The 15,743-nt window shown below is 43.5% G+C and overlaps 3 protein-coding genes across 8 annotated transcripts in view; 2 read left to right on the top strand and 1 right to left on the bottom strand.

Moving 5' to 3' along the window:
* SLC7A6 (solute carrier family 7 member 6) overlaps positions 1-8,636 on the top strand; it is a 37,832-nt gene extending 29,196 nt beyond the window's left edge. For both annotated transcript variants that reach the window (XM_087827521.1, XM_016200766.2), the window contains exon 10: positions 527-8,636. In XM_087827521.1, coding sequence (XP_087683647.1) covers positions 527-621 — 95 coding nt within the window. In that variant the 3' untranslated portion in view covers positions 622-8,636. The remainder of the gene's footprint in view (positions 1-526) is intronic.
* Positions 2,962-10,092, bottom strand: SLC7A6OS (solute carrier family 7 member 6 opposite strand). The gene is made up of 5 exons (XM_016200774.2): positions 9,770-10,092; positions 9,366-9,647; positions 6,066-6,269; positions 4,955-5,075; positions 2,962-4,214 (listed from the first exon to the last, which is right to left on the bottom strand). Exons 1-5 carry the CDS (start codon positions 9,962-9,964, stop codon positions 4,084-4,086), a joined length of 933 nt encoding a protein of 310 aa, XP_016056260.2. The 5' UTR covers positions 9,965-10,092; the 3' UTR covers positions 2,962-4,083.
* Positions 10,055-15,743, top strand: part of PRMT7 (protein arginine methyltransferase 7) — a 31,308-nt gene continuing 25,619 nt past the window's right edge. For 4 of the 5 annotated variants that reach the window (XM_016200771.2, XM_016200767.2, XM_016200773.2 and 1 more), the window contains exons 1-3: positions 10,055-10,162; positions 13,143-13,308; positions 15,405-15,441. In XM_016200771.2, the coding sequence (XP_016056257.2) occupies positions 13,214-13,308; positions 15,405-15,441 (132 nt within the window). In that variant the 5' untranslated portion in view covers positions 10,055-10,162; positions 13,143-13,213. The remainder of the gene's footprint in view (positions 10,163-13,142; positions 13,309-15,404; positions 15,442-15,743) is intronic. The other variant, XM_016200768.2, reaches the window with a different exon arrangement.

The raw sequence follows: 15,743 nt of genomic DNA, 5'->3' as shown, positions 1-15,743 counted from the left end.
TTTGTCCATCACTCACTGAACATGTGTGTGTGTTTGTGTGTTCACAGATGCATGGAGAGGTGGGACTGGTGGCTGGCTTCCTCCATACTAGTGATGTGCTGGAGGCCATGAGATCTGACTGCCCCACATGACTTCTTCCCTTTTGATCTTTTTTTTTTTTTTTAATTTTATTATTGTTTAAAATATTACAGATGTCCCTTTTTCTCCCCAATGACCCATTCCATCCCATTCCTTCTTCCCTTTTGATCTTGATATGATCACTTTAATTCTATCTTTAGAGTTCTATTTTGGGGTTAAAACACTACCTCCTGAAAGTGCCTTCTGCATGGAAAGACGAGTCATGCATCAGACTCTGGTTGGGTATAGGACTGGGGACATTGAGGCTTGTTGGGGGTGAGGGGCAAAGCTTGGCATACGGTACCCAAGGGAGAGGTGGGCAGGGAGCCATTGATGTGCTTTAATCAGCCTTGCGTTCAGATTAGGGTTGTAGCTAAATGTCAGATGACTAAATTCTTTTTTCATTTAGCTGCTATCACCAAAGTCACCCAGAAGATTTGCTTTTGTGTCCTGACTGAGCTAGATGTACCTGAAGAGAGAAAGGTTGAGAAGAAAAGTGACTAGAGGCCAGAGGTGAAGTCCCCTGAGGCCTGGAAGGTTGCCTACCTGTGGCCATAGCCACCAAAGTCCGGATGATAAGACTGTGTGGGCACAGCCCTCTTGTACTAAAGGAGCCTGTTGGCCCACATTATGTAAGGGGCTGAGGGCTGATGGCCTCTTTAGGTGGCCACTCTCACTGGTAAACTATGGGAGGAGACTCAAGAGTCTGGGGCCAGCCCGAAGGTGGAGATGCCAGAGGGTGGTGGTTGTGGGGGGCTTGGGAATGGTGGTTGTTTTGTTCTTGGTGGCTGGGTGCATCCCTTACAGACACTTAGTGAGTTGCGCTGGGGGAAGGAGTGCTAGCTAGATTAATAGCTATGGCTGGTAGTTTCTGAATTTGATATTTGAGGTTTGAACCAGGAGTCTCTATCAAGGGGCTGCTTTTATGGGAAGTTTTCTTCTGACCAGGTCCAGGCACCTGACTTTATAGGCCTGAAATGCTACCCTTTCTTCTTCTGGTTCAAAAGCCTTCCCTGGGGAGATGCTTGTATTCCATTATTTACTGATAATATTTAATCCAGAACACCAATTCTAGCCAAGTATTCACCTATAAGATGCAATAGACTGTTTATAAATTCAGAGTACCAAAAGCTGAGTCCCTCTGTCCTTAGAGGTGCCTCTATGTGGTGGTGGATCAGACTCTGACCACAGACTTTTTTTTTTTGCTTGGTTTTAGCACAATCTTCTGTAGAGTCTTACCTGCAAAGGTGAACTTTAAAGATTTTTTACTCATGTACCTGTTACACTTTAGTATATATAGGTCATGTTACAAGCACCTGGCTCAAGTTCAGCAAGGACAGATGAACACATTCATGAGTCAGAAGTCTGACAATATTACTATTTTGAAGGATAACCCCTTATTTTACTTGAGGCCTGGTTTTTGTTCTAGTCGATAAATCTGTCTCTGGTGAGGACAGAAACTTCTAGAGTTGAGGTGGATCACCTGAATTCTTTCAGCTGTCAATGTCTCGTGGACCCAAGCCACCAAATAGCTTGTTTCTCTGTAAGGGTCGGTATGAGGGACTGCTGTGCAGACCCACGCAAGCCCACCTAGGTGCTAGACGTGGTTCTTTTCTTCTTCTGAAAACTACACCAGGCTGCATCCTCTTCTGTCCCCAATACCAGACTTTGTTTACACTGAGCCGCCTCGGTGCGGATCATCAGGACAGTGCACTCCTCTCCTGCCTGCCTCCTGGTGCGAGGTCCGGTAGGGCTTCAGTCTCAGGAAGACCTCGGTACTCATGGGGCCTTTTTTCCCTGTGATCAGTGAAGACTGGGGGAAAAGCTGCTTTAACCTCAATTTGGCTCCTCAGCATATGGCACGATTGGAAACACTAATTTTGGTGCTCAGGCTGCTCTTAAGCACCCAGGTCAGGCCAGAGCACTAGGTCTGGCCTAATGGATGCTCCCTCATAGGCAGCTTGGCTGCACTGGATTGTACAACTGTCCCAGGATGACCTCAGACATAGTCATCCTTGGCCCAGAAGAACCTGCTGGCTTGGCATGCCCCTTGGGCTTCTTGTCCTTAGGTTTTGGAATTGATCGATGGTAAAGACAAGAACTATGAGGCAATCTCCCTTTCTGACCATTCTTCTCCAGCAAACTGGCCCACTTCAGACAAGGGGGTAACCTTGGTCATACTTGCTCAATAAAAACAATTTAGGGGAGCATGCTCACAGTTGCTTTTGGTTCAGGGCAAACATCTCTGAGAACATGGGACATTCCTACTATCATGGGTTGGGAATTTGCACAGCAAATTCCTGTCTACAACAGGGAGTCTTGTGCAAAGGATGGCCTGCCTTGACTATGTAAACATGACTCCTGCCTGCGCCAAGCTGGCACCTGTTCTGGGGATCCTCTAGAGTTAATCCTTTAAGTAGAATTTGCTGGTCTTGAGGATCCCTGAATGAGGCCTTAGCTTTTTCCACTCAAGCAAATGACCAGCTAATCCCAGGAACTTGCTGTTCCCAGTGGCTCTTGGGGAAAACAAGGGCCTCATACCCCAGGCGCCCTAATACTCGCTTAGTGAGCCATGTCATCCTCTCATTAGTGGGTGGTGACTGCATTCTTCCCCTCTGTGCTGCGTACAGACTTTTCCTAGGAACCCTCCTGTGGGAGGGAAGCCAGAGACTTCCTCCACTCAAGCTTTGTGGTGGAATTAATTTCCATAAGGTTTTTGTTCATCAACCTCAGTCCTTCTCCTGGTATGCTAATCCCTTTTACAGTGGGCAGTTTGTGAAGTTGTCAGCCCTTCAATGTTGGCAAACCTTAATGAGTACATAAATAGCAGTGAGCACGTTATAATGTGGTACAGAGTGGTTTTTAATCTTTCATTTCTATGCCTACAGGAGATAAATAAAAAAGTTCAATTCCTCAGTCACGCTAATCCATTAAAAGTGCTCAGCCACTACTGCACAGTGCATATATAGAACACATTCATCTTTGCAAAAAGTTCTACTGGACAATGTTACACTAGAGGACTACATGCCAACTCAGTCAGAGCTAAGGCATCTGTGGTTTGGAAGGGGTAGGGACAGATAAGTTCTGGTAAAAAAAAAAAAGTTGATCCTGTTGATAATTTTTGGTGAGTGCTGTGAATAGTTTAACATTTCTCAGTGGAAAGCTAAGTTCAGGATGTGTTTTCCTTTTCCTAATTAAGTCCTTAGTGTCTAAGGTCAATTCTGAAACTTCTCTCTCACCACCACTCCCCCCCCCCCAGTTTTTGGTGGGGGAGAGGGAGTACAATGGGAAAACACCTAATATATACAGCTTTAAAAAGTTTTAAAATAATTACTTGCTCCCATATTTTAAGTGTTTTTACTAAATGCAGAGTATCACATTCACACATACCCTGTTCCTCAGCACCACTGCTAAAGACGGACAGCAATCTTTACAATCATCACAGGAAGCAGGGAGGTAGAGACAACTGGTAATTAAAACCCCTCACAGCTCAGGCAGACTCTCCATTTCCTAATGGCCATTATTATCCAGTCTGTGCTGCTATAAGGGACCCACTGTAACCCTTCTGCATTCCCTGTCAAAAGAAACAGGCTTTTACTGGAGGTGAGTGGCCTGGTGGTACAGGAAAGCTGAACCTTAGCTCTAATAAAATGGGCTTCTCCTCCACTTACTGGCTTCAGTGTTCGAGGAGAGCGGGAACATGCCTACATCAGGAAGCTTCATTTTTATGGCTTTTTTTTTTTGGTCCCCCAGACAGTAGGGTCACTTTTGATAGAGGCAAAGGGGTCCTACTATTAGTGGAAAGGACACACTCCTTCAACACAAGTTTTCACTGGTAGGATGGTGCTGTTGGACATGCTTTTTCCTTCCATATATTATGCTAGGAAACCCATCATCAGGGCAGCTGATGCTGCAGTCAGAGCCCTCAAGGGCCTGTGATAGAACCTCATGGTTATCACAGGATCCTCAGTCTGAATCCAAGTCATGAGTGCTGTCATAGCCAAACTCCTTCTGCACATCCAAAGGGTATTTGCTCCACATCTGTGGTCTGCTATTGCCTCTTTCCTCTTCACTGAGGCTGTTGTATTCATCAGAGCCTAGAATGATAATAACAGACTTCAAATGCATGATTTTTTTAGGTGACTGTGACAGCTCTTTCCCTTCTCAAAAAGGTCTGTTTTTTTGTTCACCATTTAAAAACACTTGTTCAGTAGAGAATTTAGAACAATTTTAAAAGATCACATTCCTACCATATAAACCAAGTCTCTTAACACTGGAATATTTTGTCATTTCTCCCCTCAGTATAGGAATTTTTTTGGTTATAATAAGTTGTAGTCATACTGTAAATATAATGTGGAATACTGCCCCTTTTAACATATTATAGGCACTTTCCCAACAGAATACTCCATAGTTTAATTGTTCCTCCATTAACAGACACAAAGAAATTGTTTTTGTTGGCACTTAGAACCTCTCCAATACTTTCTCAGACTGAAGCAGGGAAAGGGACACTGAGCTAGATGTTTCACTTAACCTCAATCACTGAAGTTGGTGCAATAACCAGAAAATGAGACTCATTGAGGTGAAGTAACTTATGCAAAACCCACAGCTAGGCAATGACAGAACTAAGGATTTGAACCTGCACCTGACTGACATTATACCTCTAGTAACCCCCTGGAAACACTGGTTTATGGGTCTCCTCTAGCTCCAACAGCTTGTGGTTGAGCTAATGGAGCTCAATGGCAGAGAAGCCAGTGAGGATGGACCTCTCAACTGCCCATGCCTGTTTTGGATCCCAGCAGTCGCCCCCCCCCCCCCCCCAAGGCTGCCACCCGCCTACCTCTGGAATCTTCATCTCCTTCACTACTCTCCTCCTCTGGATACTCATTGCGCCAATTATTCTCACTATTCTCATCATCTTCATCTTCATAATTGTCCTCTGTTTGTTGGTCATCATTCACCTGCACATCTCAACACAAACATGAATGTAAGTCAAAACATCTAAGGTTATGCTCTGGGGGAAGCTAATAGCAAACTAACTTGGAGAGATGTCATTTAAGGGTGCTCAAAGAGGCAGCCTTGGAATTAGTTTGACTCTGCTGCACAAGAGGCTATACACTTAGGCTATAAGAGGGAGATATTGGCCCTCTACTCTACTCAAGTCCAGCTCCAGGCACCACATTCCTGGTGGGATAGACTGAACTCCACTAAAAGGAATGCCCCAGGGTGGGGAGGAGAGACAGCTGACAGGTGATGGCAGTGATCTTTAAACTGCCAGAGGGCAGCCATTTGGGAGAGGGGTTATATGCATTATGGGTGATGCCAAAAATCAGAACGAAAACCCAAGTGTGAGGGGTGCAGGAAGGCAAAAGGAGGGCCTGTGTGTGGTCCAAGGTGGGTGCCTGATTCAGATTATGGTGGTAGTGTAGGTGTGGAATAAAGTGCTTTCTTTGTAAGAGTGTGACAGGTACCACCTTAACTTCTCTCATTAATCATTTAAGAATGTGTTTTAAGAATAATGATGGTCAGGAAATTAGCTTTTTTTTTTTTTTTAAATGGAAGTTACTTTCTTAATCTAAGATTTTCCCCCTTATGAGATACAATTTAAAAAAAGGTTTTGTTTTTATTCATATTAAAATTTCTGATTTTATTGTCTTTTTTATTATAAGATTCCATACATTTCCTCTCAAGAGTGGGTAGGTATAAACAATAAAGATGATGTTGCAAACTTGTAAAAGATTCATTAAGACCAAAAATTATAAATGTAGACTCTCTTTCCCAAATTCCCTGCATTAAACTCAGGTTCCTAGAAGGCATTTAGCATAAATTTTTCCTCTTATGCAAGAACTAAGAGCAATGTGGATTAGGATTAGAACCCAGGGAGGCCAAGTACCCTGATGAGAGAATCACTCAGGTTGCCTCATGCCCCTCATCCTCATGGGTCCCCTTACCAGCTCGCACTCCTGGCTGTAGGGCTGCACAGAGAGGATATTCTCAATCCATCCTGGAGTAGCCATTGCTAAGTAGTAAAGGTCATATACATAGTCATCCTTCTGTTCCTCCCGGTACCCGACACCTGGTCCATCCTCAGATATAGTCAACCGCTCACGGATCAACTCTACAGAATTGCAGAGGATCACATCTGGGTTAGATACCTGTAAGGAAAATGGCAGATAACATGCATGAGATGTTCAAAGGAAAAGAACCTAAGAGTTGGGTGTAGGAAGCCTCCCTACAGTTCTGTTAGATTCAATAGTCTTATCCCCATGGCCTACTAGTTTCTTAATTATCTATGAGATTAAAAAAACCAAGTATCTCTAAAAAACATAATGTGTAGTTCTTTTGAGATAGAAACTTACAAGGTAGATTCCTACTCTTATGTGCTTGGGTAATGCAAGAGCATGTGTGAAGACCTGCATGTGAAGACTGGCCTGAGGGGGAGCAGCCAGCAGAGCTATTGTCTTCCCCTAGGTCTTCCTGAGCTCCTTTGGTATAATGTTCTCCCTTTGGGGATCTGTAGGCCCACAGTAGCGCCTCTATAGCTGACCCCTAAATGGGCTTGCACTTTGTATGGCCTCTCATAGGGGGTCTAAGGATGATTCCTGGGCTCTAATGACTACTACCACCCATCATCACCACTTGACTTGCCCACACTGACATCTTGCTTTTAATCACAACCGGGATAGGCTTCCCCTATGATCCTTTTCCTGCTAGAAAGGACAGCTCAAGATGTACTGCCCCAGAACGGAACTGGCCCGAGTAAGATATACTCCAGGGGCAACCGGCTGTTATTCAAGGTAGCATAAGTCAATTTGGAAACCAAGGGAGCATGCTGCCAGTGACCCTTCTTGACAGGTTCATCATAGGAGGCTATGCAGCTCAAACCAGACACCATATGGGGAAGTGGGAACATACCATGGCCAAGGTAGATGAGGGGAGACCAATGCTCTCTATCATAGGCTAAAAGGAATTAATTCTTCTTTGCTCCAAAGTTAAAAGGAACTAGAGACCTCAGGTTTTTTTGTTTGCTTTTAAAATATGTTTTTATTGATTTCAGAGACAGGAAGGGAGAGAGACTGAAACATCAAGGATGAGAGAGTCACTGATCAGCTGCCTCCTGCATGCCCCCTACTGGGGATCAAGCCCGAAACCCAGGCATGTGCCCTGACTGGTAATCAAACCCTGACCTCCTGGTTCATAGGTCAATGCTCAACCACTGAGCCATGCCCTCTGGGCTGTCAGTTTTTGTGCAGACTCTTGACCAATCTCAAAGCTCTGGCTCCAACTCACAAGTCCCCAGCCTTCAGTACAGTAGATTATGCAGCAGTATTTCTTTTCTATATTTTTTCAAACTTCCTATAATGAACACATTATTTTCATAAAAGAAATTTTTAAATCTAGTCTGTGTATGCTTACCCATATTTCCAATTATACTACATACAGCATTTTCTACCATTAAAAAAATACACACACACACAAATATATACTTTCCCATCTTGCTAGTTTTCATGGTTATTAATTAGGTCCAGGCAATTGTGTAGTCAGTTTCTCAGACATAATATTTAGCCTCCATGTACAACACTGCAATAAATGTGTAGTTTCCTGCATTTGAAAATGAAGACTAAAGTATCTACCTCATAGGGTTTTTGTGAGGATTAAATGAGTTATATTAAAAGAAAATATAACAAGTACTTAGCACAATATTTGATGTATAGCAATTACTTAGTAAATCAACAGTAGCTTTTGTTAATACCATAGCTGCTAGAAGAAATAGCAGAAGCTGTTTGCTTCTGCTGAATTATTTCCCTAGGACAAATCCTGGGGGTGAGATTACTAGATAAAATGAAACAAACCTTTTTACTTTTTCAGATTTCCTATTAAGACTTAAATGATGTCAATTTAAGACTTAAGACTTAAATGATGTCAATTTAAGGAAAAACCCACTGTAATGGGGCAAAGAAATGCTGTCACAAATTTTTAAATTTCTGTAGAATTTTGGATGGCTTTAGAGTCCAAACAATAAAAATAAATTTAAATAGTTTTAAAAATATGCCCCAAGCTATTTTTAGCCATGCTGTTTTCCAAAAGACTGGCATCAATTTTAAGTACTATAGTCATGTACCATTTTAATCACAGCCTTGAGCAGTGCTATCAACTATCTTTCCTCTGCTAGTCCTAGTAGGCATAAAACCTCAAGTTTGCTTTCAGCTTAAATTCATGTATTTTAAATAATTACTTTGCAAACATTTTTGATGTTTTTATAGTTTGCATTGTATTGTTGGGAAAATTCGTGTTCACGTCCTTCAGTTTATCTACTAGTTTTTCTTGTAAAATTTAGCTATTTAATTGATTCGATTCCACTGAACACTGGTTTGCTTTTAAACATGATCTGATTGTTAACTCCTTAATCAGTCTGGAATTACTTTTGGTAAAAGATGTGGCTGTAGACATCATGCTCAAATTGCTATCCGGATGTTTTGCCTGATGTATTTGGAATTAAAATTTCATTTTTTAAACTTTGATTAAGTGTGCATTTTAGACCTAAATCTGCCTCAGACTTGATATGCTACCCAGGACTAGTCCTTTAACCTCCCTCTGATGATTTTTCCCACCTGCTCTATACCTTGCTCAAAATCCTCCAGTAATTCCCTATTTCAGGATGAAAAGGCAATGGGGGCCTTGGAAGTACCTACAGGGTCTAGTAGACATCCTTTCTCCAAATTCCTTATTAGTCGTCTTCCCCAGTTCACTGGGCTCCAGGCACAGATCTTGAAAACATCAGACAAACTTGGTACCTCAGCCTTTGTGTTTGCAGGTCCTGAGCCTGGAATGCCCCTCCCCCAGGTATCCACAATGCCCTGCCATTCACCTCCTTTAAGTTTTCACTCAAATGTCACTTTTTTCAGTGAGACCTCTGAAATAGAACTACTCTTTCCCTGCTCCTCCCCCCCCCTTACAGCCCACATCACTATCTGACACTGACCTTACTTGTTTTTCTCCTCTTATGTGAACGTTGGGTCCTCACTGCTATATTCACAGAACCTAAGAACAATGCCTGGCACACAGTGGACGCTCAGTAAATACTTGTTGAATGGATAACCTAATCTGTAAAAACGAGGCTATCAAGCCGGAGGGATCACCCATTAATAAGAGGTGAAACCGTGTGCATCTTCTTAACTGTGTGCTTAGCGCCCAGATTCCTGGCACTACCTGTCCGGAGAAGCCCAGCTCTCCTTCGGGCGTGTACTCACTTTGCAGGAGCTGGCGGCAGCAGCGGCCTCTGGGTCTCCTTCTTCGTGGACCAGATCCAACAGCTGGAAGCCTGCGTCATCTTCGGCTTCTGGGTTTCCCTGCACGTCCTCGGACTCCAGACCATCCGAGGGGATTCCCGAGGATCGGCGGCTAGAGACCACCCTGTAGCGCCCCTCCTGCTGGACCTCCCGAGCCGACGCGCGGAGATCGCGGCGGATACGTTGTTGGCTGCCCCGGGATGGGCGAAGAGCGGCCCGCAAGAGCGGCTGGACAGGCTCCGCCTGGAGGGCAGTAGGGGAGGGAGGCCGGCGTAAGCAGGGGTTCGGGTAGGGATCACTGATACAGTTTCATCCCAGCTGCGCCCTAAGACCCCCTCCACTTCGGCTCCATCCCCGCCCACTACCTGGGAGCGCACGGTAGCCACCAACTGGAAGACATTCTTCTCTGCTGCTCTCGCCAGACGCTCGGGAGAAGTCTTTTGTGCCGCGGACTCCACTGCATCGCTCCGGAGGCGTTTACAAGCGAGGACAAGAGCCTCCACGGGCTCCGCGCTGCGCTTCCGCTTCACGCGGAGTACAGCAGTAACGCCGGCCTCCATAGCGGCTGTCGCGCAGCACTCTGGGAACGCGTGAGGTGCGACGGGAGAGTCTTTAGGTTCTACTTCCGGGTCCCGCCCCCGGCACGCTCAGCCTGCATAGGAAAGTCCAGCCCTCTGATGTCTGCCTCGGCAATGTGGCGGTGGCGGCGGAAGTGAACGGAGTGGTACCCACGGCCGGTGAGGCGCTGAGCATGTTGGGTAGGTGGGATCGCATCTGGAGGCCCGGATGCTGATAGCGTCCAGGTAGCCCCAGGGCTCTGGCTGCACGGTCTGGCGTGGGCGTTCCCCGTCGCTGGGGTACGCAGCTCTGCTGGACCTTCTAGGACCTTTCTGGAGCCCGCATAGGTTGGCTCGGAGCGCCTGGGCCGGCGTGAGAGCCGGGTTCCAGGCTGGCCTTGGCTCCCAGGCTGGCCCCGGCTCTGCAGTCCTCTGGTGATTGCCGCTTGCGGGGCCCGAGGGTGGAGCATCTCCTCGGAGAACTGCTTCACAGGACGTACCTGGAGCCTCCCCTCTGCTACAGAGCTTGGCATAGTGGTTTCCGTTCCCTTCCTGAAAATGGCCACATTAGTTGACAGCTCTTGGAGAATGAGGAGGGGGTCGGACTATCTCCTGAATCTGGAGTGTGGTCTCTTGTTGGGAGAGGACAGGTTGTAATAATAGATGAAGAGGCTTAGCCGTGGAAGATGTATAGTGCCTCACCCAGAGAGGTTACAGGACATGGTTCCCTTTCCTAAGCATTTACTTAGATTAATATGAAACAAATGACTTATCTACAATTCTGAAAAGACACTGTGATCCTAGCTATAGCCTCAGCAACATCACAGACAAAAAGGGAATTCCGCAGGATAAGGGTTTCTAGACCCTCCGCAATATGGACCACACCGACGTGTTTGACTCCGTGTTCAGTTTCACTTCAGCCAGACTGATCCACTGTGCATGATAGTCTAAGCCTTTCTCGTGTGAAGTGCCATCTCCCCACCCCCACCGAAATCCTACCCATCTTTTAAGCCTTTGCTGAACATTCATTCATTCAGTGAGATGTGGTCATTTCTTTCTTCTACAGCATTTGTTGGACACAGTTTTCTAAAACACATTAGAGATTCTGGTAGCTCTAGATACTTTGTCTTTTAAAAAGAAATATTAGCATATGAGATGTACAGAGCTGATTTTAGCAATAGTTTTCAAACTAGGTTGCAAACCATTGGAGAGTTATGAAATCAATTTAGGGGATTATGGTCTATTAAAAAATAAAATGGTTCTGCCGGCGTGGCTCAGAGGTTGAGCATCGACCTATGGTCCAGGAGATCGGGGTTGGATTCCCAGTCAGGGCACATGCCCTGGCTGCTGCTTCATCCCCAGTAGGGGGCATGCAGGAGGCAGCCGATCAGTGATGTTTCTCTCTCTCGCCCCTCCTCTCTCTGAAATCAACAAGGATATATTTTTTAAAAATATATAAATAAAATGAAAATAGGATAAAATATATGAGGGCTTTGCCCCATAGCAAGGCTAAATATGTACTGCTTTGTGAAACTTTGTTATATGTATGTGTGGGTGTAATTACATCTCAGGGTAAAATATATTACTTGTTGGGGTTGTCAGGAAGTTTGAGAGCCCCTAGATTAGACAGTAGATCTGCTGGGATTTTAGAAGTAGAGTTGTGCTGAAAGACAGATTGAGGACTTTGAACCAAGCTAGTTACTGACTGAGCCTTTTCAGTAAAGAGTGTTTCCCATCCTCTTGTATAAGAATTCAATATTTACGTAGTCTAGATAATTTCAAGAGAAAGTCAATAACCCTGGCCAATGAAGTGCCTCAGGAATATTTAGGGGACTTCCTCCACAAAAAACAATCAGGTTTTCTGAAGATGGATCAGTGTTTAAAATGAAATGAAGGGGAGTGTGGAACACTTTCTGTTTTCTGAATGGTAAGAGGGAGGACATTGGGAAAGCCCATTGCTGCTGAGAAGTGCCTTCAAACTTTGAGCTGTGGTGTTCCTGTCTCTCAGAAATAGATATCTTTGAGGGAAAAGGCCATACAAAACATTTTATCTGTTTGGTGACATTTTCTTTATTTGAAGCAATTTTTTTATATTAAGAAAGGTGTTTGGTTTTTTTTGTTAATCCTTACCTGAGGATATTTTTTTCACTGCTTTTCAGAGACAGTGGAAGGGAGGGAGGAGGAAAGAGAGAGACAAACATTGATATGAGAGAGACACATGGACTGGTTGCCTTCTGCACGCACCTTGACTGGAAATTGAACCAAAACCCTTCTGTGAGCAGGGCTGTGCTCCAACCATTGAGCCACACCGGCCAGGGCAAGGTTTTTGAAAACTGCTTGCTTTTAAACACTGAGTAGATAAGTAATTATTACTAAAAAATAGTGAGGTATAAAGAATGCCAGTATCATGAACACCTGTATTTCCACCACCCAGTTTTAGTAAAAGAATATCGTTACTATTGAGGTTCCCTGTGTGGCCCTCCTTGAACCCATCACTTTCCCTTCCCTCTTAGAGATGCCCACCATCCTATTCCCTGCTATGTGTTTTAGTGTGATCCCTGAAGAATGTATTATGCTGTTTTGCATAATTGCAAATTTTATATAAATGTAACCTTATTGTATGTATTCTGTGATTTGCTTTTTTAAATGGCTCAACATTATATTCCTGGGGTTATCCATGTTTGTGTATAGCTATGACTTACTTGTTTAGATGAAGGTTTTCCTAATTTGTTTGACTTGCCCTGTGCTTCTATTTTTCCTTAAACTAAGTGTTTAGTACCCTTAGGTAGTATTGGTGGCACCTTAGGTAGTATTAGTGGCACCTCAATCTTTGTTCTTTCCTACTAGCCCTTTCCTCCACTTTATTTCCTTTCTCACCTGCCTTTACCCGAGGTTATGTCTAGATGTACCCTTGAGGTTCATTTGACCCTGCTGGAATCACTGAGGACTGTTGAAGTTTCCAGATAGCTTTATTATCTTTTATATGCAGAATTTTTTATGTTATATGCAGAATATAAAACCAAGTAACTCTTGCTGAAAAAATGAAAATACTGATTAACAAATATTTTCAGTGGCTTTGACATTTTTGTCAATTTCTTGATTTCTTTTTTTTTCTTCCCTTTTGTTTTCTTGTCTTTTAACATTTGTTTCTCTACATTCTTGGGCATTATGATGTGAATAGATTTCTGACCATTGAAGCTGTCCACAAGAAGTAAGCTGGCAGGTGATAAAACTGAGGAGCTGTTTGGCACCATGAAGATCTTCTGCGGGCGGGCCAATCCGACCACGGGATCTGTGGAGTGGCTAGAGGAAGATGAGCACTATGATTACCATCAGGAGATTGCCAGGTAACAGAGATTGGCTGCAGCTGGGTGGGGCACTTGATCTCAAAGCAGATGTTTTGGAATCCAGTCTCTGGGTGGGGCACTTGATCTCAAAGCAGATGCCTTGGAATCCAGTCTCAGTGTGCAGTAGGATGTTTACTCAATGCTTCTGGGCAGGTGTTGGTCATAAGCAGGTGTGCTCAGCCTGGTAAGTTGTGTGGGAGTTAGGCTGAGTCATGCATGTGTGGGGAGTCAGAGGATTTGCCTAATGGAGCAAAGAAGACCCAAGCTTTAGTAGTAGTAGAGTTTATGAAAGTTAATCATTAACTTGTATCACTTGAATGGTGACACATTCTTCATATAGTTAAATTCTCTTGAAAAATTGAAAAATGCTTTTGTTTTCTTTAAAGGGGTGTTTAAATAAAAGTATGTGAGTTACTGTTATTTAGCAATCATTAAGTGCATACAACATGCCAGCACTGTGCTAGAGCTGTGACTACCAAAACGAAGAAGAAAGGGTTCTCATTCTTAAGGAACAGGCAGTTTTGTGGAAGAGACAGACAGAAATTACGGCACAGAGAGATAAAAAGCAGTGGAAATGGGCACAAAAGTTTATACAAGAACCAGCTGGGCTGGGGGGTTGATATCTAAATGGAGAGAAATTGCTTTCTGAGCAACTGGGATTGTATGTATATTTCCAAATGAGCAAGTCAGAGGAGTGGCAGGCAGTTCAGTGTGCTGGAGTGTGGTGCAAAAGTACGGCTGTGGCCTGGCCAGCGTGGCTCAGCAGTTGAGCATCGACCTGAGATCCAGGAGATCGCAGTTTGATTCCTAGTCAGGGCACACGCCTGGGTTGCAGGCTTGAACCCGTTAGGGGCATGCAGGAGGCAGCCGATCAATGCCTCTCTCTCTCACATCTGTTTCTCTCTTTCCTCCCTCCCTCCCTCCCTAAAAATCAGTGGAAAAAATATCCTCGGGTGAGGATTAACAAAAAAAAAAAAAATAAAATAAAATAAAATAATAAAATAATAAAATAAAAATAAAATAAAATAAAAATAATAAAATAAAATAAAATAAATAAAATAATAAAATAAATTCTGCAGTGATTCTATGTTGACCTGAAGCTGGAGGTCATATTTAGTGGGAGTGCCCTAGCTCTCACTTGGAACTCTCAGAAAGCATCTCTGGGCTGGCCTGCTGAGTTCTGGGGGCTCATCCTGACTCTGCTAGAGGTTTTCAAATTTGTAAATTGCTTTGGTCAAAAACATGTATAATCAGTTCTCCTCCATTTAACACTGTATAGTTTGGTAAACTCTTATTTTTTCCCAATGACATAGGAGAAAGTGCTGGGCATACCTACCTCACTTATATAGCAGATAATATACTTTCCCTTCCCTCAATTCCTCTTCCTAGTGTTACATCTGTGATTATCCCAGTGTGCAAATGTATGCAAGATTATGTCAAGTATTAGACAAATTGAGTCTGAGTTACTCTGATGAAAAAAATTTGTGATGTGTATAACATGATCAGCATGTTACTGGCTTTGGAGTTACTGTGACAGGGCTAACCACTAGAGCATTCTTAGGTCTGAGTTTTTTTGCTGAAAAATAACTGAGATTTTTTATTTAGTACCAAAGAATTACAGCATATAACTGTCGATGTATGAAATTCCAAACCTGTAGAAAATTTTTGTAAGATTTTATTTGAGCCAAACTGACGACTTATGCTGGGGAGCAAGATCTCACATGCTCCAGAGAGTTAACAGTTTTGTGGCTGCTTCTATGTATTTGAAATTGAGGGAAGTAAGATTATATGGAGGTGGGAAAAAGCAAGGTGGGAATTGGATTATAGGATAGTTTAAGAAGATTATGTGCTTTCTTGAGGGTGGTTTATTTTAAAGGTGTGTTAACTTAGGAATTTATGATCACGTCCCCCTGTGAGGTTACTTTCCATAAACCCCCCCCTTTTTTGTCCACATAGTTCTATTAAAATAGTTTAAAATCTGCCTGGATGTTTGTTTCATCTGATTTAAGAATGCATTTATATGTATGTGAATATGCTCATATATTGATGTATATTATTATGAGCAGAGGTTTCTGACCTGTCTTTTTGCTTTTTAGATCTTCTTATGCTGATATGCTGCATGACAAAGACAGAGTAAGTGTTAAAGAAAACCATTATCTTGATGTGGGGTTTTGAAACCTTGGATGACAGGAAGGTTAAAAACTCCCCCTGGAGGCATGATGCCAGAAGAATGCTGAGAGTCAGTATGGTGCAGTGGTTGGGAATTCTGTCTGGACGCTGGGTCCTACTTCTGGCTCTGCTCTTTACCTGAGTGTGAACTTGGAGAAAACATGGGACCTCTGTGGACCTTGTTTATTAGGATTTAAGATGAGTGGAATGTACTAGCTGATCTTCATAATCTCTTCTAGATAAAATTCTCTAATTACATGATATTT

The sequence above is a fragment of the Miniopterus natalensis genome, chromosome 18, assembly GCF_054644295.1.
Source record: "Miniopterus natalensis isolate mMinNat1 chromosome 18, mMinNat1.hap1, whole genome shotgun sequence".
Taxonomy (NCBI): domain Eukaryota; kingdom Metazoa; phylum Chordata; class Mammalia; order Chiroptera; family Miniopteridae; genus Miniopterus; species Miniopterus natalensis.
The sequence above is the reverse complement of the archived record's forward strand: the minus strand, read 5'-3'. Positions and strand labels throughout refer to the sequence as shown.

Excerpts from the sequence above, each read along its gene's own strand:
- SLC7A6OS (XM_016200774.2), bottom strand. The coding sequence starts at position 9,964 with ATGGAGGCCGGCGTTACTGCTGTACTCCGCGTGAAGCGGAAGCGCAGC. Across the intron at positions 5,076-6,065 it reads ACAGCCAGGAGTGCGAGCTG|GTGAATGATGACCAACAAAC; the intron begins GTAAGGGGACCC and ends TGAGATGTGCAG. Across the intron at positions 4,215-4,954 it reads AGGAGATGAAGATTCCAGAG|GCTCTGATGAATACAACAGC; the intron begins GTAGGCGGGTGG and ends TTATCATTCTAG.